The sequence below is a fragment of the Gambusia affinis genome, linkage group LG05 (genome assembly GCF_019740435.1).
Source record: "Gambusia affinis linkage group LG05, SWU_Gaff_1.0, whole genome shotgun sequence".
NCBI lineage: Eukaryota > Metazoa > Chordata > Actinopteri > Cyprinodontiformes > Poeciliidae > Gambusia > Gambusia affinis.
This window is the reverse complement of record NC_057872.1, coordinates 8,940,194-8,964,585: the sequence shown is the minus strand read 5'-3', so window position 1 is coordinate 8,964,585 and position 24,392 is coordinate 8,940,194. Positions and strand designations below refer to the sequence as shown.

Below are 24,392 nucleotides of genomic sequence, written 5' to 3'. Positions count from 1 at the left end.
TTTCATTGTGTATTCATACTCCACACGTACAAATGCATATTCTATAAAATGAGGTATTTATACATACCAAATAATTGTATTATTGTCATAGGTAAATTAATGTAGAACCGAGTCAGAGATATAGAAAGACTAAAAATGATTTCTGATCTTGGTTTCTATTTTATTGGAGAGCACGGCAGGATATGGCTAGAATGCGGGTGTTCTTCGGTCTATATAACTCCGCCGCCATCTTACATTTCCCAGTCTCCGCTGTTCTGGCTGCGTCAGTACCTGCTGTCTGCAGCTGCCTGTGAGGGAGTGGATGAGGGCTCCCCGCTGACGCTGCTCCACACATTTTCCTCGACTTTTTCTTTTTCCTTTTCCAAGTGGTTTTTACTCTCCGGAACCCAAGTGGACGGATTTGTCGTATTGACAAGGGTAGGCTTCAACGTTCAAAACTATTGGCTTTCCTCAGTTTTCCTCCTTTTCCTTACCCGGGTCCGTGTGAACGCCAGCGGGAGTGGAGTCGGTTGTTGTGTGTATGCATTCATGCTGAGGTGTGTGTGTGTGTGTGTGTGTGTTCGTGTGTATGCGGGCCAGCCGGCCGGGGATGGAGCTGCGGTAACCTGCGAGTCAGCTGCTTTCAAGGCAGATTTTTTGGGATGATCCAGTCACCGCCCTTTTTGGGGGCAAAAGCTTGTATTCTTATGATATTCGTCGACCCAATGTTTATAAAGAACATTTAACCCGTTTCCCCAGCCAGTACTTAGACACGTTTGGATTTTATTGCCTTTTACCTAATTCGGGAGCGGAAAAAAACAGAGTTTGGATGAAACGTGGATATTTCGTCTGATATTTTTTTTAAGTAGTTAACGTTAGTAAAGGTTAGCCTGTTAGCTTACAAACTGTTGGCCACATTCCTCCATTGTGACTCACGTTTGGGCTTCTTGAGTTTCGCCTGAGTTTTTTCAGCTGTTTATGCGTAACCAAAACTACTGGAGGTGGGGAGGACACAACAGGGGGTTCACGTTTAACTTCTGGCGTGGTCATTTCATCGACGTGAAAACCCCATATAGCGAATTTGTGAATCGTATTGAAGTCAAAGCAAACGTTTTGTCATAAGTTGGAAGTTTGTGAGACTCCTCAACCTGTAGGGAGCGTCAAAGCTGTTTTATGTACATATCGCAGATGAAACAAAGTTTTTGTAGGTTATTTATTTTTTTTTTAGTCTGACTCCAAGTCTTTGGTCAGCGTGTGTGTTTTTTTCCTTTCGTCCTTTTAAACAAAGACCGACAAAAATCCCTCCGAGCCGATGTGCTTCGGGAGGAAGACGAGGAGGAGCCTGAGTGTGAAATTTGAGTCGCTGGTGTTGGGGCAGAAAGTCGGGGGCAGCTGTGAAGAGGCGGGGCGGCGTGCAAATTGTTCGGGTGCATGTTGCTGCGGCTTTTGTAAATATTCCGGGGCTGAAAAAGCCGAATTTGAGACATTCGGATTTTTCTCGCTTTTGCGGTTTCTGCCGTTTCGCACCTTCCCACTTGTCCTAAGCGGAGCCGTCTGCTGCGGGACGTTTCGCGTCTACCATGCGTCAATTCGTACCCACCAGGGGACGTTTCGTACCTGCTTTGACTCTGACGCTTCCTGACAGTGGCATGAAATTAAATAAATACAAAAATCAAAACAAACTTGAGGACTTTTTTTTTTTTTTTGACAAATAATCTGAGTAATTCATGAGAAGAAGAATATAAAGTGATATGAAATGGAGTATGTAGTGGTTTCAGATATGACTTGCAGTGTTAAGAAATTAAAAAGCGTAAGTATGAAATATTCCTGTGTGTGTGTACTTGTGCTACCTATTTAGTGGTATATTAACTTACTTTAAATAGGCCTTTAGGGATGAAACCTCTGTCCAAATGCATCAGTTTAAGAGTTAGGATTAAGCTATACTATGAATTTACGTTTAAGATTAGGAATGTAGATGGAGATGTTCGGGTTAAACGGCACACATGGAGTTCCTGAGATACACTGAAGTCAGTAAAATGTCCTTGTTCATAAAATATGTTTGACAATTTGAAAGATTGCCAAGGATACCTAAAAGATTTTCATACAGTACAGCTAGGTGCATACATTGAACGTAGCAACTAAAATGATCAATTTAAAATCAAGTGGTGCCCAATTTAATGTGTTTAATTCAGACTTAGAATATTTAATTGTCTTCTTTTGTGTCTGTGTGGCTCATCAGAGAAATCCCCAAGCAGGTTGCACAATGGAATAAAACAAAGTCGATAAAACTTTTCTGTCTCCTCAACCCACTTTTTTTTTCTTTTTCTTTTTCTGATGATGCACAGAAATTTTTCAGACGGAAACGTATGTGGTTTGTTTTGAGACGATCCACCTTTCCTGAGGTCTCGTCATCACCGGAACAACGCCGGGTTTCCTGTTTCCTCTGCTACTGAGCGTTGTCTAGATGTAGGCAGTGCTTGGTGTTTGCCACCTGGCTCTGAGGCAGACTTTCGAGGCATAAACACATAAAAACTAATCTGCACGTGTGTGTGTGTGTAAGTGTAAGCTACGTTGGAGATCTCGCAGCATCAGCAAGGGATTCTTCGTACCGTTGACGTTTGTCCTGTGTCCACAGCTATGCAGCATTTTGCAGCTGAGACACAAAATACGACTCTGCAGCGGCTGCAGGCATTTGGTTCATTGTGGTGTTTGGCAGCCAGTACCGAGTGCTGCTGACCCTGCACTTTAGCCGGCTAAGCCTGTGGCTGCTTCTTTTTCTCTCTGCTTTTGCCAATAATGGTTTTACTTGGGCTCATTTACTCATCTGGAGGTATTGACTCCCTGTGTTTTCTCCAGAAGAAACTCGATTGTCTCTGTAGACTCTGTGACTTCTGTATTGCCCTGATATAAAATGCTTTATTTTTGTCAGGTACTGCATTTGCCACCCCTAGAAAATAATCATATGCTTGTTTGTTTTTTTTTATTATTATTATGCCTCTACATGCCAGGAAAAGGGTTGTAAAATTTAGCCACAAAAGTCTGCAGGCCAAATGGACAGAAATGTAATTTAGCCTGGGGTAATTTACCCAAGGCTCACTTGAACACAGCCCAGCACTAATTTGGTGGGGAGAAAAGGAGTTTCTTTTGCGTTTTTGTTAGACTCTTATAGAAACTGATTTTGAAAACCCTTTACATTAAGCTTTGTTTCTGCGTAGCCTGGCTAGCTTAGATTACAATAAAACCTACTTCACACATTTTTGTTCTTCTCATTTTTGCATGTTTACATCCACGCTGTAACTCGTCGGCAAAGTTGAGCTGCAGCACATACAAGTTTGGAAGCGTTTAAACTGCATACGTGGTGCTGTGAGTCGGCCTGTGTTGCACCTGACTTGCATTAAAAATCACTCTGTCTAAGTGGACTGAGGCTTTGTTGACATGTAGCGCGGCATGCGTAGGTCATAGCTGCACAATCTACACTCATATCTGTGACAGCTGCTTAACAGGCCCAGCCGAGCTCAGCTAAAGGTGATGTTTTCCTTCCCTTCGCTGCACAGATCTTCCCCCTAGTGGCTGCTGTGTCGGGCAACGTGCATCTGGTTTTAATTATCCGCCTTTTAACTGCACCAGGCACAACTCTCCATACTGGATTTCACATATGGCTTCAAAGTAACCCACCGTTCAGATTCTTGTGGCAGCGCACACAGAAAGTAAGAGGTCCCGCAGTAACAAGTTCCTTTTTCTTTTTTTTCTCTTTTTTTAAATTCAGTTTTACTGTTTAGCTTTAACATTTTCTCTCTGTCAGAATCCAGAGGTTTCTCTTTTGCTCATCTATAAAGGACAAACTCCGTTTTTCTAAGCCAGATGTGACGAACCGCTCAAACCGCCAGCGTGAATCATAAACGATTCCACTGTGTGCTTTGATTGTATGTTTGATTTGCATCCGGGCATGCATGAGGCATGTGGCTCTGGTTAGGGCTGCGTTGGGTTATAGGAGGGCAGGCCGGCGGTGCCGGGAGGATGGCGTGTGAACAGCAAATTTGAGTTCATGGTTGGAAACAGCAGTCGTCTCATTCAAGATGATTCAAGATTGGCTCTTTTAGTCACCCGGCTAAACTGCGGTGGGGGAGTTTCTCTTTGGATATCTGCTGCAGTAGAGCTTCATATGCTCACATTTACAGAGTAAATTTGTGCCTGCCCTGTTTTAGTAGCTTGTTTTATCTTTACTCTTACTTTTTTTTTTTTTTTCCCCCACCTCCCTCTTTTTCCTTTTAGGTTTTGATCTGTCTAGGATTAACCTGGGATAAAACCTTCCAGTGAAAATGTGCAGAGTTTCCCCCAGTGTATAATGAGCCTGGCGGCCCACCAGGCAAAGCATTGCTTATTTACTGAAATCTTTGCATTTTTTTTTTATTTTTTTAAGACTTTATAGTTAATGTTCAGCTATTAGTCTTCCAATCTTTCAGTGACACATAACTATCAAGTGATGTTTTCAAATTCTCCTGTCAACTTTAAACATTTTTTAACTCAAAAACGTGACAGGCCGCTGGATAATGACTGCCCTGGCACCCAACCACTGGGCTTAGCAAGTTTTCTTGGGGAAACTTTGAATGTGTAACAATGTTTAATTACTTCTACTTTAATTTTTAATTATTTATTTTTTTGCCAACTAGAGTATTAAAAACAAAGCTGTGAATGAGCGTGAGTGGCACTCCTTTAGTCTCCACAAGTTTTCTGTCTTGTTTTCCAACAGGATATATTTCCTATATTTATTTTTTATTTTTATTTTTAAAGTCTTCTGGAAAATATTATAGCCTTGTTTTAGCCAGAATGACCAGCACTGTGCAGCAACTGGTGGGGGAGGGGCAGGGCTGCAACACTCCAGGACTATTTGAGATCTCATTAAAAAAAAAGCAACCTGTGAAACCGTCTGAGAGGAAATTTAGACTGTTTTAAAACGGAAACCTTTTAAAGGCTCCCAGTAATAAAGCTCCTAGTCGGCTGCTGCTTCTGTTTTATTTGAATAAACTTGGCTTAATCAGCTCCTCCATGTGTTGCTGTTCTCACCCGATACTGGGACGGATCAGTGGTGGATCTTAATCCAGATGCAGACAGGATTTTAAGTTGCGGTTCTTTCCATGTTTTTCCCTGGATCTTTCATACTTTCATAAACGACTGATTGGACCCAACAGAATCCAGCTCTTGTTGGATTTTAAATGATTAAAGCCAGATCTTTTTCTGCCAGACGGGAGCGCTGACATAGTAGTCAAAAGATGCTGTTGTAGTTTTTCATGTACTGTTACAATGCAAAGTTTGCATTTCAAATAGTGACCAGCAGCACTCTGGAACGTAGCAACCACAGGGCTTTTTTTTTTTTGGACCAAGAGGATGGAACATTATTTTAGTTGTCGAAGTGTTGGCTCAGAGATGCAGAGTAGATTAGGGAAATTAGGTCTGCCAGCATTTGTCACTTGTTCCAGTGGCAGCTGCACTGGAGAGAAAGTACTGCTGCTGGTCACGCTATTGCTTCAGTACAATAAAACCCTCTTATTGCTCCTAAACTGTTCAGATGGCACACATTTCTACAGAGGATAGAGTTGTTTTTCCTTTTTTTTTTTTTCTCCCCCTTGTTTGAGTTTTGCCACCGAAGGACAAACAGGAACATTTTCCCTTGTCCTGTTTCCAGCTTTGCTGAGATAAAATATTTCTTCAACCTACCAACTTGTTCAGTAGAAATTGAAGTTAACAATTTTTAAAGGAGGGAAAAAAAACCAGGAGATTAGTTCAATCAATCAGTCACTTATCCTGGAGGGGATGGTAGGGACTGGTATCCGTTTGTAGAGGTCTTTGGGTCCATCACACACACAGTTGTACCTGTGTATCTTGTGTGTCTCTAAATAATTTGCGCTCTCATTCCTGTGGATATAAAAGCGGGGATGAGCAACAGATCCCAGAAAACCTCTGGGGTTTTCTGGGATCTGGAAAATTACATGTGGTTTAATTACATGTGATTAAGCAAAGTTAGAGGGACTGTTCTGTAATTGTCTGAAACAGAAACTAGACCTCCCCTCTTGTGAATATCCTCTCATTTTAGTCATTACTGGGATTTTTTTCACACAAGATGGACGGGTGTTTGTAGGAGTCAGACTCTTATTTGTGTAATTTGTGGATTTCTCTTTGAGCTCTTCAGAGGTTTTGTTTCTGTAGCAGAGCCTGTCGTTTCCTTTGATTAAAGTCTACAATAAGTTTGTTTTCTGCACAGGTTCCCGTCCCGCATGCCTTCAAAACTCTTGTTGAACCAGACCTTCAGCTAAATCGGTTCAGTTTGGGTTCATAAATGTTAATGTTGCATGTCTCATACGTGCTGTTTTTTTATAAATGTTGAGACTTTTTGGTCTAGTTAAAGTAATGTCTGGTAGAGTTGGTGGCAAGCAGCATCAGAAACGATGAAATGAGACAATTTCCTGACCTGAACTCAAACGTCTCGGATTCAAAAACAAAAACCAGAGTTGTAGTCTTTACAGTGGCAATGTGACCCTGGCCTCGACACCCGTGGAAAAACATGCCAGTAGATGGAAACTGAGTGACTTTATTTGCTGTTTTGGGTTGTGTTTTTATTTTACTGGGTAGAAGCTGTCGCTTTGTTTACTGTAGGAAATGTACTTTCGTTTTATTGTCTCATCAATCGCTTTAAATGTGTTTTTCCTTTAGTCTCTCATATGGCGCCTCCTTAATTTGAAGGGACCTTCAGACCAGCGTGTTGTAAAGAGAACACTTTTATCCCCCTATTTACTGTTATGTTAATTTTCACATGATGGTTTTTGAAAGTATACAGACTCCACAGGTTCAAACTTTTCTTATTTTGACAGACCTTTGTAGACATTTTTCCCTTTACTCCAACTTTTGTTTCTGTCATAACATTTATCTTCCAGTGTGAATTGAAAATGCCCCGTTTTCAGTTTTGCCCCCTCCCCCCCCCTGCTAAATTAATCCCTTTTGCTTGCTCTACCTCTCCTGCCACTGCCTGTATTTACTTTCCAGCAGTGTGTGGTTTCGGCTTCAAAGCCAGCTCAGGAATGCGAGCGCCCTCCTCCTTCCCGTTGCCTCCGCTCTCCACCCAGCGCTGCACTTCCTTCGTCCTTCCTCGCTGGTAGATGCTGCCCTTAATGGAGGCTTTTGTGTGCGAACTGCAACTGTTTGCATACCTGTCTGAAACGGGAAGAGGAAACCCAAGAAAGGGAGGAGGCAGAAAAAGCGAAGAAAACTGGGGCCGTTTCCTTTGAACTAATATCATCTTTAATTTCAGCTGCTCTTTTAGTGCTTTCCTCTTGGAGTTGGATGTGTAAAGTGAAGATGGAAGTAGAAATGTTTGACAATTTGCTGATTTTTATTTCTTTTTCTCCCCCCTCTGCAGACCAGGAAGCTGTGTTGGGTGTGGTTTGAGAAAGAAACATGGCTTCCCAGGGTGAGTTGTTGGGGTTCAGGGGTCATCTTTGCACAATTGTAAATGTTGTTGAGCTTTTTTTTTTTTTTGTTGTTGTTGTTGTTCTTGAGTCGGTTTGTCACAATAAATCAAATAATCGCATGATAAATTAAAACAAACTCAAAGAGTTCCATTTGGATGATTTATTGTTTTTCTATTTCTCTCTCTCTTCCTACAAAAAGCCAGATGACAAAAGTCGTCGTATAATTAGAATTGATTTTTTTTTTTTTTGTTTCTGTTTGTTTTATTTGGGATACTCCAAATGTCGTCCAGTTCCAGTATTAAATGTTTCTTAGAATTTAAAGTTTGATCTTTGAGAATGTTTTCTTGCATTATTATATAACTTGGGGACGCTCTCAAAACAACAATATTATTGTTTGACCCAATAACATCTGGGGCAATTTATCGTCCAGCAGAATTTGTTGCCTATTCTTGAGCACGAATATTCGTCTTATCGAGTTCAGTTTGAATGTTTGGCTAGAGGCAGTTTGACGAAGCGACTCTAAAGTTGGCTGAATTTGCGTCTCCTCAGCTGATCTGATGGAACTGGACATGGCCATGGAGCCGGACCGCAAGGCAGCCGTCAGCCACTGGCAGCAGCAGTCCTACCTGGATTCAGGGATTCATTCAGGGGCCACCACAACTGCTCCCTCCCTCAGCGGGAAAGGCAACCCAGAGGAGGACGACCTGGACAACAACCAGGTCCTGTATGAGTGGGAGCAGGGCTTCAACCAGAACTTCTCCCAGGACCAAGTACAAGGTAGGTTTCACCTGTTGTCTGCCCTCCCTGTGGACGATTAGGAAGCGATGGTTAAAGTAAGCCAACGTCGAGTGATCAAACATCCCTCCTCTCTGTCCTAGACATAGATGGTCAGTACGCCATGACGCGTGCTCAGCGGGTGCGTGCGGCCATGTTCCCAGAGACTCTGGAGGAGGGCATGCAGATCCCGTCCACGCAGTACGACGCTACAAACCCCACCAACGTCCAGAGGCTGGCGGAGCCGTCACAGATGCTCAAACACGCTGTGGTCAATTTGATCAACTACCAAGATGACGCCGAGCTCGCCACCAGAGCCATACCGGAGCTCACCAAGCTACTCAACGATGAGGACCAGGTCATCATCCTCAGAAATGTTTGGCGCAGATTAGAGCTGGGCGATGTGGCTTGGATATTAAGATTTTTGATCTTAATATCTTTTTTTTTTTTTTTTTGGCTGTCATTTAAAACAAATTACAAAAGAGAATATTTAAAAGAATTAAATATTTAAAAATTATTTTTTGTGTTTCGAGTTCTCACAGATGTAACTACTTCATTCTTCAAACATTACGGCTTCATTCTGTTAATGTTGAGATTTTATTTTCGTATTATTTCAACTCTTGTCTTGTATCAGGATTTCGTCAAAAAAATAAAAAATAAAAAATTGTAGTAGAGGTGATCTAAATACAAAACTTAAATGAAAAGAAAAACACTAGTCAAACAAAATGGCTGCCTTTGCCGTGTTGACAGCACTCTGAATTCTGGATTAAATTATATTTTCAAAAAAGCAAATCTTCAAAAACCAAAAATTCAGTTAATCTATAAAATCGGTCCATTGCCCAGCCCCCCAACCCAGAGCTTTTGTTTTTTTCTTTTTAATTTTTGTACACGATGATCAGAGCGACGTCTCATTCCGTCTTCCATCCAGGTGGTAGTTAACAAAGCAGCAGTGATGGTCCACCAGCTTTCGAAGAAGGAAGCGTCTCGTCACGCCATCATGCGCTCCCCTCAGATGGTCTCTGCGATCGTCAGGACCATGCAGAACACCAACGACATGGAGACCGCCCGCTGCACGGCAGGAGCTCTGCACAACCTGTCCCATCACAGAGAGGGGCTGCTGGCCATCTTCAAGTCCGGAGGAATACCGGCTCTAGTGAAAATGCTCGGGTACCGCGCTACCTGCTACCGCAGGGATGATTCCCACCGGTAGCGAGCGTCTCCCAACGTGTCGAGTTTGTGAAACTGAACAGTTTCTCCTCCGCAGCTCGCCGGTGGATTCCGTCCTGTTCTACGCAATCACTACCCTCCACAACCTTCTGCTGCACCAAGAAGGAGCCAAGATGGCCGTCCGCTTGGCCGGCGGCCTTCAGAAAATGGTGGCTCTGCTCAGCAAAACCAACGTTAAGTTCCTGGCCATCACCACTGACTGTCTGCAGATTCTAGCCTATGGAAACCAGGAAAGCAAGGTGAGGAAGAGGTCAAAGGGAGGAAGCTACATGTCAGAGCAGCTCTGACATGTAACTTAACCTGGTTTTGTTTGTGTGTAGCTGATTATTCTGGCGAGTGGAGGCCCCCAAGCACTGGTCAACATCATGAGGACCTACACGTACGAGAAGCTCCTGTGGACCACAAGCCGAGTCCTTAAGGTTCTGTCGGTGTGCTCCAGTAACAAACCGGCCATTGTTGAAGCTGGTATGTCTTTGACCCTAAGAAACCGTTTACGTTGAGGGGACTTCCCAGCAGCAGGCCGTTCCATATGTAACACTGTGTGTCTGTTCAGGAGGTATGCAGGCTCTGGGTCTCCACCTGACAGATCCAAGCCAGAGACTGGTCCAGAATTGTCTCTGGACCCTCAGGAACTTGTCAGATGCCGCCACCAAACAGGTTAGAGCCTCTGCAGCAACTCTGTTTGACATTACAAAAGACTGCATAGTGACAGGCTTCATTTTTGTTAGACAGAATATAAGATTAGAATAATTTTTCTTTCTCCTCAGACTTTTATCTGAAGTTCCCAGTATGTATGTTAAGCTGTCTTCTGTTTGCTTTCCAGGAGGGAATGGAAGGTCTTCTGGGAACTCTGGTTCAGCTGCTCGGCAGTGACGACATCAATGTAGTGACCTGTGCTGCTGGGATCCTTTCTAATCTGACCTGTAACAACTATAAGAACAAAATGATGGTCTGCCAGGTGAGATTACACTCAGTTTATTGGCCTCATTTGCACGTTCTTCTTTAATAAACTCCAGTCAGTCACTTGCTGCGTACCCATTGACCGTAGAATTATGCAAACTGGAAAGACAAAAATAAATTAGCGTAATGGAAACATGGCAATTTCGAATAAAACTTAGGGTTTTTTTATAATGTTTTTGTGCTAGGATGAGCTGGTTTTCCACTCGTTTTTAAAAAATGAGTGTTTTTTTTTTTTTTTTTGAAAAACTGTCATGAAAACAGGAAGTGGTAGAAGGAGAATGACAATGTGGCATGATTTTCAAATGACCTGTAGCGTGATCAAACGTGTTTGTGTGGTTTCTGTTGCTTTTCTTGTTTAATGGAAACGCCGCAATTGCGAAATAGTCTTTTCAACATTAGTGGAATTTCAGCACAGTCTTGCTCACGTTTGCAATGTAAACGCAGCTACTTATTCCTACGGTCAGTAAGATCTCACACTAATTTCCAGCAAACGCTTTTGTTTCTGTGCATGAATTTCTCTAAACCTTGTAGGTCGGAGCCCTGCAACCTGTTCGTGCCTCATCCACTCATCTGCTGCGTTGTGCGTTTCAGGTTGGAGGCATCGAGGCGTTGGTTCGCACAGTGCTGCGGGCCGGAGACAGAGAAGACATCACAGAGCCAGCCATCTGCGCCCTGCGCCATCTCACGTCCCGACATCAGGACGCCGAGATGGCCCAGAATGCCGTGCGGCTGCACTACGGCCTGCCCGTGGTCGTCAAGTTACTGCATCCACCATCACATTGGCCCCTCATCAAGGTACGCAATTTATGTCTTAATTTACGTTTAAAATATCTACTAAGCTCTTTCTACATTTTTGTCTGAGGTTTTTGTGAATTCCACAGCGGTGCTCAGTCGAAAGCATACATGTTAAACGTGTCGTGTTATTTCCCATCAGGCAACTGTTGGTCTGATCCGTAACCTAGCCCTGTGCCCCGCCAACCACTCCCCCCTGAGGGAGCAGGGCGCCATCCCCAGACTGGTCCAGCTGCTGGTCAGAGCCCACCAGGACACGCAGAGACGCACCAGCATGGGAGGCACACAGCAGCAGTTTGTGGTAAGAGCAGCTCACGCTAAACTCCCGTCGTCATAGCACCGAGATGGTCCTCCGTAAGCTCTCGCACGCTTACCGAGCGGCCAGAAGAGCTCTAATGACATCCTGCGGAGGGCAGGATGAGCAGGCGGCGCTGGGCTTACCCGATCCTGATGGAGTGTTTGTGTTAACAGGAGGGAGTCCGTATGGAGGAGATCGTGGAGGGCTGCACAGGAGCACTTCATATCCTGGCCAGAGATCTCCATAACAGAGTGGTCATCAGAGGCCTCAACACCATCCCTCTCTTTGTGCAGGTATGTCTTCTGTTTGTTTTTAAATGTGGAGGCAGAAATGTTGGAACGAATTTGACTGTGAGTTTCTGTCTGTGTGCAGCTGTTGTACTCTCCCATTGAGAACATCCAGCGCGTAGCAGCAGGCGTCCTCTGTGAGCTGGCCCAGGACAAAGAGGTGGCAGAGGCCATCGAGGCGGAGGGAGCCAGCGCCCCGCTCACAGAGCTGCTGCACAGCCGCAACGAAGGAGTTGGTACGTCCAGAGGAATGCCTGCTTATTATGTTGTTGTTTATTTTAAAGGCTACCTAACTGGTTATTTACTAAATCAATGAAAAAGTTTATTTCATACAATGCGCCATAGGGACTATTGAGGCAGATTTTTAAAACATTGTTTAATTTAAATTTTTTGGACCATTTCCGATTTTTTTTTTTTTTTCTTTAATCGATTTTTAATTAAAATTTTCTTCATGTTGTATTCTAAAAAAGACAAATGACAGAAAATTGTTAAAAAGCAGCTTTTATTCCAATCATCCCTTCTGTGATGAGTGTCAAGGCCTGGATGCAAGACCTTTTGTCATATTAGCAGAATATAGATGTAATTTGACCGTATCTTGAAATCATTGTTTTAATGAGGGGGAAGAAAAGCTTGAATTACTTTTTATTCTTCCTGTTGGGAGTTCTTATAAAATTACTACTTCGTTTTACTATTATGACTTTATTTAGGTAATCAGACTTCATTCTTGTATTAATTTTACTTTATTATGACTCAGTTCCTAGTGGTGTAGGAGGGTGAAACCAACTTATCATGACCTTTTATATTTTATCAGAGTTGATCTGAATTGAACATCCAAATAAATAGAAGCTGTAAGTAAAACAAAAAGCTCGTCGAGAAAGATGGCGGCCTCAGCAGCTGCCGTCACTCTGAACTACAGAGTGAATTGGTGAAGCAAGAATCCAGATTTTCCAAAAGTTAAATCTTCAAAAACCAAAAAATTTGGTTCAATCATGTCAAATCAATTTATCGCCCTGCCTTAGGAACGGTAGTGTTTGTTTAATAAAATGTACTCATTAAAGCTGCAGGAGCTCCTTCTAAAGCCAACCCTCATGTCCTTCCCCAGCAACATACGCAGCAGCAGTTCTGTTCCGCATGTCTGAGGACAAACCTCAAGACTACAAGAAGCGCCTGTCTGTGGAGCTGACCAGCTCTCTGTTCAGGACAGAAGCAATGTCCTGGAATGAGGTCCTGGCAGCTTTTTCTTCTTCTCATAATGGTCTTCATCATCCAGACTGCAACTTCTCTGCTCACACATTTTCTGCGTTTCCACAGACCGGAGACCTGGGTTTGGACATCGGAGCACAGGGAGAGCCTCTGGGCTACAGGCAAGATGGTGAGTTTCCTTTTCGGGTTTGTGCTTCTGCAACACTTTCACATGAAAAGAGACACAAACGCGTCAGAACAGCTGAGCTCATAACCCACTTAGTCTTACTTTAGATCTAAAGGAAAGTTCGGCGGGAATCTTCGTAGCTTCAACTTTTTAAAGCGTGGTGTGTGACGTCAGTAACTACCTGGTGTCTACAGTAATTTCAATGGCTGGGATGTCACAGGAAGTTCCAGTCTGCTGCTCTGTTTACTTACCAGCAGGTTAGAGGGAACAGTTGCCAGGTCTTATTTGCATTTCTGCTTCCAAACTTGCTGAATGTTGGTGAAGTCATTTACCATCCAGCCGCCGCGGCACCAAGTGAACTGCGGCATAAAACCGGGACTGAATTGCTTCCACATGTGGGCCGATGAGCCGCCATGCAGCCTGCCGGCGGATGAACTGAGTGCTGTGTTGCTGTGCGGTGTTGGTGTTTTGCTGAAATGATCGTACTACTGTGTGACTGTGTGGTTTTTAACAGCTGCTTTGCTTCCCCTGCTTCTCCTCCACCCTCGCTCCCTCCCCCCAGACCCAAACTACCGTCCCTTCCACTCTGGGGGCTACGCAGGGGACGCCATGGGAATGGAGCCCATGATGGACCATGATCTGGGTGGAGGGCACCACCCAGGCCAGGACTACCCACCCGTAGAAGGGCTGCCCGACCTGGGCCACGCCCCAGAGCTGATAGAGGGCCTTCCACCTGGCGACTCAAACCAACTGGCCTGGTTTGATACCGACCTGTAAATACCAAGACCACCATTACACTAAACTTTCTACTAGGTAAGACCCACTTCTCATTCCATTTTGTAGCCTTCTCCAAGCAGCACAGTGGGGAGTATCCCAGATAAATGTTAGGAGGAGGAGGAGGACTCACTCTGGCTGTTGCATGTCCGGACGGCTCCTGCTCTGAAGCTGTGTGATGTGGCGTTTGATCTCTGTGTGTGGTTCTCCACCAGACCCCAGTAGCCTCCACTTCCTCTCCTTGAACCTTTTTTTTCTCTCTCTCTCTCTCTTCTCCTTCCAGCTGTATCATGTGATCTGGATGAACCTGCATCGTGATTCGCCCATATGGAGGAGGCGGGGTCTCAGAAAGTGCCTGAAGATGACTCAACAACAGCAAGCAGTTTCCTGTCTACAGGAGCTCCATTGGGACAAAGTAGTTTTTTTTTTTGTTGTTTTTTTTTGTGCAGTTCGGTTCTGGTCTCTCAGCTTCATCGAAGGCCGGCTTTAATCCTGACACGAAACACAGATTTTGATCTCAATGAGCTTTTTTCTTCTTTTTTTTTTTTTTTGTTGCTTTTTTTCCAACAAGTTTTTTATGTATTTTGTTTTTTCATTTTTAATACCTTGGGTTGTTTTACTTTTTTATTCCGTAATGGTACAAACTGAACTTAGCTTGCTTTTTCATTTTTCTGCATTATGATACTCATCTTTTTGTTTTTTGTTTTTTTTCTAGTCCCTTGTATTTTAAGTCTAAGTGTTTTTTTGTTTTTCATTTTAAGTGGTGATGCTCCATCCAAAAGAACTGGATGAGATTTTAAATGGTGTCCAAACACTAAAGGTAATCTGTTGAATTGTATTCTAATGATCAAGTGTAACATTGTGTAGCTTTTGTACAAAAACGGAAAAAAAAAAAAAAACATGAATTGGAAATCATGGTCCAAATATCGAGCTATTTTCTTGCTTTAAAGGAGGACATCGACGTGTCCCAGCTGTTCCAAAGGGGGGTTAGCTGACCGAGCTGGGTGGGCGTGTCTAAGGACAGGGGTGGAGACGTGCTCCTATTGGTCTGCTGTTACTAAGGGGTGAAGTAGTGAGGCGCTGGTTGCTTGTAGCCTGCTGTGTTCTGAAACAATAAAACAGACTGTCATTTCACCCGGGTGTCTGTCTCATTTCAGTGACAAGTTTGGTTTTGACGGACTTTATCACTGGGGCTTAAACTCTCCTTCACATATTCAGCACCACCACCTTTATAACACTTCAGCTTTTTGAAAGGACATTCTGGAAACGTGTGCATTTTCATGTCAATAGTCCATACTTTTCCAGACTGATTAGCAGATTCACAGGTATTTTTGTGCAGGTGGGAACAGTACAATCTCTCACTTGTAACTCTGCTTAAAGTGTCTTAATAGATTAGAAAATGTCTTTTAAGTTCTGACCCTACTGCATCACTGACCATAGAAATAACATCCAAGTTGTCAAAAGACTGACCAATGCAATATTTCACCCCGCTGTAAGAACTTATTAAACAGCACACTGGGGTCAACTAGAGGAGACTGTAGTGACCCTGAGATTACATCATTTATAAAAACTCGACTCATCTGAAGCATGTAAATACCTGGAGAAAACAAATCGCCGACTCCCAACTCTTGATGCATTCGGTTTATTGGGTGGGGAAACATCCTGTAAAAAAATAAGCAACCTCCAACTTATATATTTACACTCATGTTCTACTTGAAGGAAATACACTTGAAATGTATAAACCTGAAATTCATAAGCTTGAAGTGAAGTAAGACTGGAAACAGAATTAGGAGTAAACGCTGGAAGTGTTGTTCACTACTTTCCTTTTTACCCCAGAATTGTCGGTAAATAGAAATTCCAGTTTTCCAGGCTATATGGGAATTATGTAAACAGACTGTAATCAAATGACTTTTTGTACGACGGTGTATTAGGATCATTGAAAAGTTTCATTTCTACCCCAAAAAAACTGAAATTTTCAGAGTAATTGAAATCGACCAGGAGCTCACTTTTAAAACTCCGAAGTGTTCAAGTGTTTTTCTAGAAAATCTGAGCTTTTGTATCTCTAATGTATCTGTAGTGCATTTTCTATCTACAATGGCCTTAATGCGCCGTCATACTTTTTTCTGCCCGATTAGAAAGTCTCCTGATATTTTTCCTAATATTCTTCAATCGGAACGTCAACAGCCGAGTTATTTTTAAACAGCCTTTCACTTTCCCGATGAAGTCTCCGTCGTGCAACAGCGGCAGACGCAGCTGTGAGCCGTCCACAGCTCCTGTTGACGCCGAACCGATGCCCCTTGAAACTGCAGGTGACTGTGTGTGTGTGTGTGTGTGTGTGTGTGTGGACACTTGGATTTCACACTCGACAGGTCCTTTTTCCAAAGCTCGCTGCACAGCTGTCATTAATAGATGAACTCTCCTGTGTTGCATGTGCTCAGATTGTATTACCGCGTCTGTCCTTGTCCACACTTTAAACGTGCAAAGTGTTTGTATTTTTAAATGAAATCCCAATCATTTTTCACAGGCTCTCCTGTTAGAAGAGGCCAACGTGAACATGGGTCTGTCCTGATCTAAGCTCATTTACTTCTGCGTGCAAAACTTGAGTGTTTTGCTGTAGAGGCAGAGTAAAGTATTCATTGTTGACTGTCACAGCACACACACACACACACACACAGCCAAGCCGAGAGGCAATCTAATGAGTCAATATTCTGTCATTAAAGCTAAATGGGAGCATCTGAACAGACTCCAAGGTCAGTGCTGTGATGCATGTGACAGCCCAAATTACTGCTCATGATGTAATCCTGTGCAGACTGATGGATGTTTCCAAATGAGCTGTCAACTCTGGTGACACGGCAATATTCTTTACCGTCACTGATCCAATTTATGGACGAAGGGAGTCGCGACGAACGACCGGTATCCGAACTGCATGTAGAAGCTGCTGACTTGAGACTGAAATTCTTAAGACAAATTTATTTAAACAAGCAAAACGTCAAATCCAACCGAGTGTCTTATGTTGAGATCTGATTGGTTTTCAAGTACCAGCGAAACCAAAATCCTGTTTCTGAGGATGTTTTAGTCCCAAACAAACAAACTTTTCTGAGTGTGCAATCGGCACTGGGTTGAAAAACAGTATTTACTGTTGGGGTCACTCGTGGGTCACCGAAAGTTGAAAGATGGAAAAACGTCTAGGATCCAGAGAGCTCCTGGAGGATTTCTGCAGCCCGTGTAGCCACATCAGCAGGACACCTAGAACGAAAAGTATACATATATATTATTCATAATCTCAGCGTGGAGATGGAAACAATGAATTTATCTTACATATATAGTGCATTCTCAATAGCTGTATGCTTGTTTTACCTTGTAAAGCACAGAAGAGCAAAATGGAATAATATTCTGCTCCATATACACTTAAAATCAACTACGTTACTTTTGTTCTGTTTTTACTAACATCTGTATCAAAATCATAACAATAAGCAGTATAAGCATATATAATAAGCAGCAATATCACTGAATTGGATAAAAACACAAAGAAACAGATTCATTTCTACAGGTCCGCTCACGCCTCTTAACTTAATTACCATCCCCATAATTGATCTAATTAAAAGGTTCCCCAGAGGCCTCGCAAACCCTTGGAAGTTTTGGTATTTGGATAAAGTGAGAGAGTTCAAGCTTCAGCGTTTGGTCACTGATTACATCCTCACACGCTATGCTAGCAAATACACACCATGCAGAGGGCGAGGAGGAACAGCCCAGCTAAAAACGGTGTTGGTAGAAATTATCTGAATTTTTAGCAGATTTTCAATATATCTGATCGGGCCACCCTTAATTTACAAATATACTACAATAAGATATGTTTACAAGCCTGAAGTATTCATTTCCAATCTTGCTATTTATATTAGGAATATATTTCTGGTCATAATGAGTATGTGAAAGAGGAGTTTCCGTAAAAGAGGCTTTTAATGTTGGAATCTTAAACTGTCGTTAGCATCTTTTAAAAGTAATTAATATTGTTAGTACAGTAATAAGTTTTCCTTGCGTTTCCCTCGAGAAATTAGATTTATACCTTAACTTTACCAGCATTTTGAAATGCTCTGCTCCCTGACAGACTGAGGCTGGAAGCCGAAAAGCTCAAAGCAGCAAAACCTTCAAATAATATGTTTAGCTTTGCTGGTTTCTGCAGAAAGTCTTGCTCTCTCTCGCCTTCTAGCAGCCTGAATGACATATTTTGGAAAATGAGCTCCCTCCGAATAACCTCTTCATGCCTCACTGCATGGTGCATTCACAAAACAGAATAATGACGGGAGTTTTTGAGTCTTCAACTGGTTGGTCATCAGTAAGGGTCAATCGAGTCAATTTATAGGTTTCAGATGATCAGCATAAACAATAAGCAGCTTCACATATTACAGGGAGAAAACTGAAGGAAAATTATAAGTGGCTCTGAGTGCAATGTTAGGAACACTCAGCATTGTCTGCACCACATGCAGCAGCAAGGGGGCCAGATCACAGCTGAGCAGATGGTGCCCTTCGATGGAACATATTGCCAGGAACTTACTAAAAATCACCTCATAATCCTCCCACCCCGTTTTTCTTTTCTTTTATTACTTTGTTTCTGATCCTGCCTCATAGTTCCACAGCTGCTGAACGTCAAGGATTTCTGCTGCAGCTGCTTCACAAATTCTGAGTCCAAAAATTAGGCAAAGTTGTTTACAGAAGGAGCGTTTTTGGTCCCGCGTTTGATGTCAGCGCAGATATCAGAGCGCCTTAGCATTAGGGACGACTTTGACCTTTGACCGACCTGAATGTGGCGGTGAGCCAGGATCAGGTTTGGGGGGGTTGGGAGGGGGGGTTGGCAAGGCTTGAAGCTTTTCTTCAGGAGTTGAAGTGACCCCCCCTCCCTCTGTAGACGGTCGGGCTTGAGGGTTAAAAAAAAAAGCATTCCTCAGGTTGCCATGGTAAAGGCACAATGACATCATTAGTATCTAGGCCCCGACCTCCGCTCTCCCTCCAAATCGCGTCTTTTCCCCTCGTCTGCCGCTGCCCAAACTCCTCTCATCTTCTCAATTAAAACCTCTCCCACCTCTTCCTGTCCCCTTCCTTCTCTCTGCATGGCTCTTCTCATCTCCTACCCCTTTTTTCCTGAAAACCTCTACTTCCCTCTCCCTACTGCTGGAGGGGCGGGTGGGCGGGCGGGAGGGCGCCAGCCTCGGCCACTTCAAAGCAGAGGGCTGATTTTTGCTTTCATCTGCCAGAGAAACGGGAAAGTGAGGCGAGGAGAGGAGGTCAGGAAAATAGGGAAATGGAGAGGGGCAGTGCATGCTGGAGATACGGGGCTGCGAGGGCGACAAAGGGAGGGGGGGCGAATGAAAGAGGCGGTGGAGGAGGAAAGAGGTGGAGAGGGCGGGTCGAGTAAGAGGAGCCTCAATGGCAGACCAACAATACACCTTTAATATTGATCTGGCAGGATCTGTGTGTGATTGAGAGACACAATCTGGACGCAGAGGAGGGGGAGAGCAACTAATTGTGTTCCTGTGTGTGTCGGCACGGTGCGCACGTGTGAGCGCGTGCGTTTGTGTGTGAGAGGTCGCCGGTCTCATACATCAAAGGATCAAAGGAAGCACGGTCGCTATAGCGAGAAAACCCTCGGTTCAAAGAGGGAGCAAACATTCAGCCCACACACTCGTGAAAAGCAGCGCAAACACAGAACACACACGTTGGATGGGCAGCAGTAACCAACGGTTGTCCCTGCAGATGTTGGTTATTGGTTTTGATAACTAAACATCACTACTAGTGAATGGATGAATCGTCCTCTGCTATCTGACTTAAGTTTTCTTTAATTTTTTTCTTTGTTTATTTATTTTTTTTTACCAAAAAGCGTCAACAGAGCCTCACTAGTGAATTTTACATCTCTGTCCGTTTTGTGAGCTTTTTATCAGACCTCCTGTGCTGTTCTTCTCAGACGAGAAGAAAAGTGAGTTTTGCCTTAGACAAGATGTGAAAGATATAACTGACATACAGCGAAGGAACAGCTGTTGTGTTAAAAAGAATACAAGTTTTCACATATATGTTTGGTGGGATTTTATGCGACACATTAGTTTATAACAATGAATTTGGAGAAAAACGTTCAAATTTCCCAAAAGCAAAAAAAACAACAACAAAAAAAAACAGCTTAAATGTATTGTGTGTGCATCTGTCCCTCTTTACTCTGATACACTTAAATAAAATCCAGTGCAACCAGATGCTGCCAGAAGCCACCTGATTGGTTAATTGTAGTTTAACCTCATTCTCGGTGTGACTGTAGCCGTTCTGTGAACGCGAGTGAATAAAAAGCATCACCAAGACTAATAACACAGCAGACCAGACAGAGAGAATGTTTTAGAGACGAGTTAGGTTATAGAACAATAGCCCAAGCTTTGAGTACCTGGTGGAGAACTAGTCAATCACACCTTGTCAAGAGTGTGTCATGGTAATGGCAGCGTCGTTCTGTGGGCATGTTATGTTTTCAGTAGAGACAGGGAAGTTGGTGGGACTTGATAGGATGGCAGATAACTTAATACTGGTAAAAAAAAAAAAAGTTAGAACCTGCAGAAGACTCAAGATTGCAGGACAACAACTCTAAATGATACCACCACAGGTAGAGCAAAATAGCTCAGGTTAAGTCAAACTGTGAGTGTGGGGCAAAGTTTGAAAATTGCTGTTCACAATCGGCCTCTACTGTAACTGACAAGAGTTTTATTTATATGGGACAGTAAAAAAGGGGCACAAATCTCATTTTCCAGGTGTACAACAGAGAAATACACTTGTTGATTACAGATGCATGCCACACTTTTCAGGTTTTTGTTGCCAAAAAACACTTACACCAACGTCACGTCAGTGTTTCTTCAAAAATGAATGAAGTGTGAGGTTGCAACTTGAGCAAATGCGGATAAAGTTCGAGGAGTTTGAATACATTTTCAGGGCAAAACACAAAAAGGGAGATTTTTTTTTTTCCATGCTTTGCGCAACAGCAAACTTTTAACAGTGAAAGGATTGATGTGTTTCAGTCAACCTGAGTCAAGAAACCATGTCAGTAGGAGGTTAAAGCTTCTAGTAGGGTCTGACTTGTTCTGCTGGTCCCAGAGGAGTGGGCCGGACAGGCGACTCAGCAGGCCAAACACACAGCTAACAGAGCCCGTTGAAAGGCATTCTGCCTCTAGACAGAACAAAAACAACTCTGGGTTACGAGTGAGGGAACCTGTGTGATGCTAAACCAAGCGACATAATGGCTAAACTCTAAATACATCAGTGATTTTGAAAAGGTGGAAAAGGATAAAGCCTTTTATTGGGTTTCTCAAGAGTAAAGATGTTTTGAAATGAGATGGGGAAATAGTAGCGTAGGGTTGATAGCACAAATACTACTTAGCAACACAGGAGGAAAAGGTTCATGAACAGCCGTTGACAGATGAGAACTGCTCTGAGTGAAACGGCGATTCGCTCTCAGAAACAGGTTGGACGGGCTCAGTTATCCGGAAACACTTTGGAGAAGAGCTGCTGTGCTGAAACGAAGGCTAATTCCTCTGGTTGTGCGCTATTACAAATATTTACACTGCCCACACTGGTAATTGGTATGTTTTCCAGCACCACAAACTGGTTTGAGGGAAAGAGAATGTGTCTGCAGATAAGACCGAAGTGGCTCTTCCACAACATCACACAAGTTCTCTACCAGTCTGCAATCGTGATCCTTAAAACATCATCACCTCGAGTTCTTCAATTGATTCGTCTTGGCCAAAGAGGCTACTGGTTTGACTGGATATGGGCAGTAATAGATGGATGTAAAAAAAACCAAAATCCAATTGAATGACAAGATCCAAGTTTCTCAATAAGAACTTTCCTAAAAAAAAAACCATCATGGTGGTTCTGCAAGCTCCCCGTCTTTGTACAACGTTCCTTGTCCTTCTCTTAAGCACGAGTCAAAGACGTCCACAATCTACAACTTGTTTGTTTTATAAACTAGTTTCATGAACATCCCACAAGAGCTGCAGCTGTGACAACTTCACATCACAATGTTGTTAAAACTACAGTTTTCCAAGTCTTTTACCCGCTCTGACCACTGGAGGTTGAAGGGCATCATTTTCATTCTTTCATTTATGCCACTTGTTGCCAGATGCCACTGCATTTTTCTCTTCAGCTTTCAACCAATGAACCTCACAAGACCGGATAAAAACAAGCGTTCCACATCAGAAGGACGCACCTGTTGGACTCGGCAATATCCTGAAGCAGACTGGTTAGGCCCGTTCCCTCAGGACATTCCAGCCAACCAGACTGGTCTGTAGTTTGTACCTAAAAAGAAAAGAAAGAGAAAAATCAGCAAAAAGGTTTCACAGCACTTTTCATTCTGACAATGGGATGGAAAACTTTCAACTACAGCTTAGCATGTGGCACAAGCAGGCTAGTAGAGCAGCTACTAGACTTTCACACCAATTCGACAACCTAAAACTGATCCCTGGTCTAGGAACATAATTACTGTTTTATTCTGATAGAATACAGAAATAGAACAAAAAGTGTGATGGATTTTATTTTCTGTCTCTTACATTGCAAAGCAGGAAATTCACAGTATTGATGCAGTAGATTTAAAAAAAAAAAAAAAAACGTTCTCTCTGGAGTTCAAACAATTTCTTCAGTAAACTGTAAGTCATCTCATGAATATAAAAGCATAAAGCTCGTCCATGATACTGACAGGACCTACCACTCAAGAGTGTTACTATCATTTCAAAATAAACTAATAAAAGATTTCAAAATTCACCTTTCTGACTGCAGGCCCTGTTTTTCTGATGTCTGTACTTTTTAGTCATTAAGTAGTCTGAATGGTTTGGCTTCCTGATTCCGTCACCGAACATAGTCTCACATGTTGCAGTCTTATGAAGTGTGTCCACAAGCCCCGCCCTGAACTATCTGGCCAAGCCATTTGTTCTCTCCTGTTGGGATTCCTCCGGTTTTACGCCTGCTCTTGTCAGGCCTCTCATCATAGTGAAAGAAACAAAGAAACAAACAAACAACAAAAAAAACCCAACAAAACTGAACACAGTTTAGTGATAAAATCTGCCTTAACTTTGCATTTAAAGTTATTTTGTAGCTCAAATCTTTAACAACTAACAATAAGACATGTTTGTGCCGGTGTCTCTTTGCGTGAGTTTGCTTGTCCGTGTGCTGATGAGTGGATTCGTGTCACTGTGTTTTGGAGAACATGCTTTCTCTGATCTCTGGTGACATCACCATGTCTCTCTCTGTGGCGACACAGTACAGTTGTTGCTAAGTAACGGGGTTAGGGGAGAGAAAAGATGCTCCCCTCACACTTATTTTCCACACAAGTGCACGCGCACACACACACACTTTTTTTTTCCCTTCTCCATCGGCGTTGGAGGACCTTCATGTGTGCCTGCCAACCAAACGCAGACATCTCTTCTTCCACCTGGCTCTACCACCTCATCCTCCATTCTCCCCTCAACTCGATTCGTGAAGAACAAGCGAGTCAATAATGTTGAACTCAAAGTTGTACAAGATGAACCCAGACAGACAGACAGACAGACAGACAAACTGCGGCTGACAGTCACACATGCAGCTCCTCAGACGTACAGCACAGGGCTGTCATGTTGGCGTCGAGTTTAAACAAGTGGCAATGTACCTGACAGGGTGGAAACACGAAAAACGAAAAGAAGAGAACTTGAACATGATCCATGAGCAACAGAACATGTAGATGTGTGTTTCAGAGACTGACAGAACGACTGAAAGGATGCGTTTTGCTTGACTGCACAGCTAAGTACTGTGTAAATCGTTTGATAAAAAATTAGCAATAACTGTGAGAGCAAAACATGAGCTTCATGTTTTTGATCCTTTCAATAGGATTTAGGCCTAAATCCCATTAGAAGCTTCGATCAAGGTTTTGATCAAAGTGATGCACTTCGATCAAAACCTTGAAGTTTTTGCTCCCACCAGAGTTGTGGAGCCAGTTAGCATGAGCTGCTGTATTTGTATTACCATTAAATTACCTGCAGGACTGTATCTACTAATTAGGTGAATTCTGATAGTAGTTAATTGCGCTGGATATTATTTAGAGGTACTATGTTTTTCTTTAACTTTAAACTTATGAGCTCCTTTTAATTGGATTAGCACACAAACCTCAGATAAAATATATTAACTACATTTTGTGGCTGCAACGAGACAAAAAGTGGAAAAGTTTGCTTTTCCTGCTCTACTAGAAGACACGTCACAGATCATTTACTCCATGTTCCCAGAAGCAAACGAACAAGTAAAAAAAAAATTATAAACTACTCTATGAAAATAATAAATGCTTCGTTCTCTGGCAACTTATCACACGGTCTTATTGAATTAGCAGTTTTTTTAGTCTCTTTAATTTGTAAAAATAAATTGCAGTCAGATTTCACTAATTCAAAAATGATTTATTCTCCCCTTCCCCTCTTTTCAGTTTCAAAGCT

General features: G+C 42.8%; 2 protein-coding genes across 4 annotated transcripts in view; one reads left to right on the top strand and one right to left on the bottom strand.

Moving 5' to 3' along the window:
• Positions 1 to 239: 239 nt before the first annotated feature.
• ctnnb1 (catenin (cadherin-associated protein), beta 1) lies at positions 240 to 14,806 on the top strand. 2 transcript variants are annotated; one of them, XM_044117862.1, is made up of 16 exons: positions 240 to 417; positions 7,391 to 7,441; positions 7,992 to 8,219; positions 8,321 to 8,574; positions 9,145 to 9,383; positions 9,481 to 9,682; positions 9,764 to 9,908; positions 9,997 to 10,100; positions 10,267 to 10,401; positions 10,995 to 11,198; positions 11,338 to 11,496; positions 11,667 to 11,786; positions 11,866 to 12,016; positions 12,883 to 13,004; positions 13,092 to 13,152; positions 14,207 to 14,806. In XM_044117862.1, exons 2-16 carry the CDS (start codon positions 7,429 to 7,431, stop codon positions 14,239 to 14,241), a joined length of 2,172 nt encoding a protein of 723 aa, XP_043973797.1. In that variant the 5' UTR covers positions 240 to 417; positions 7,391 to 7,428; the 3' UTR covers positions 14,242 to 14,806. The 2 variants fall into 2 exon arrangements, with proteins under 2 accessions (XP_043973797.1, XP_043973796.1); XM_044117861.1 differs by lacking the exon at positions 14,207 to 14,806 and adding an exon at positions 13,712 to 13,962.
• Positions 14,762 to 24,392, bottom strand: part of ulk4 (unc-51 like kinase 4) — an 85,231-nt gene continuing 75,600 nt past the window's right edge. Inside the window, exons 37-39 of one of the 2 annotated variants that reach the window (XM_044117850.1) lie at positions 22,151 to 22,239; positions 20,342 to 20,476; positions 17,039 to 17,169 (exon numbers count right to left, since the gene is read on the bottom strand). In XM_044117850.1, coding sequence (XP_043973785.1) covers positions 20,371 to 20,476; positions 22,151 to 22,239 — 195 coding nt within the window. In that variant the 3' untranslated portion in view covers positions 17,039 to 17,169; positions 20,342 to 20,370. Of the gene's footprint in view, positions 17,170 to 20,341; positions 20,477 to 22,150; positions 22,240 to 24,392 lie in introns of both variants that reach the window. The other variant, XM_044117851.1, reaches the window with a different exon arrangement.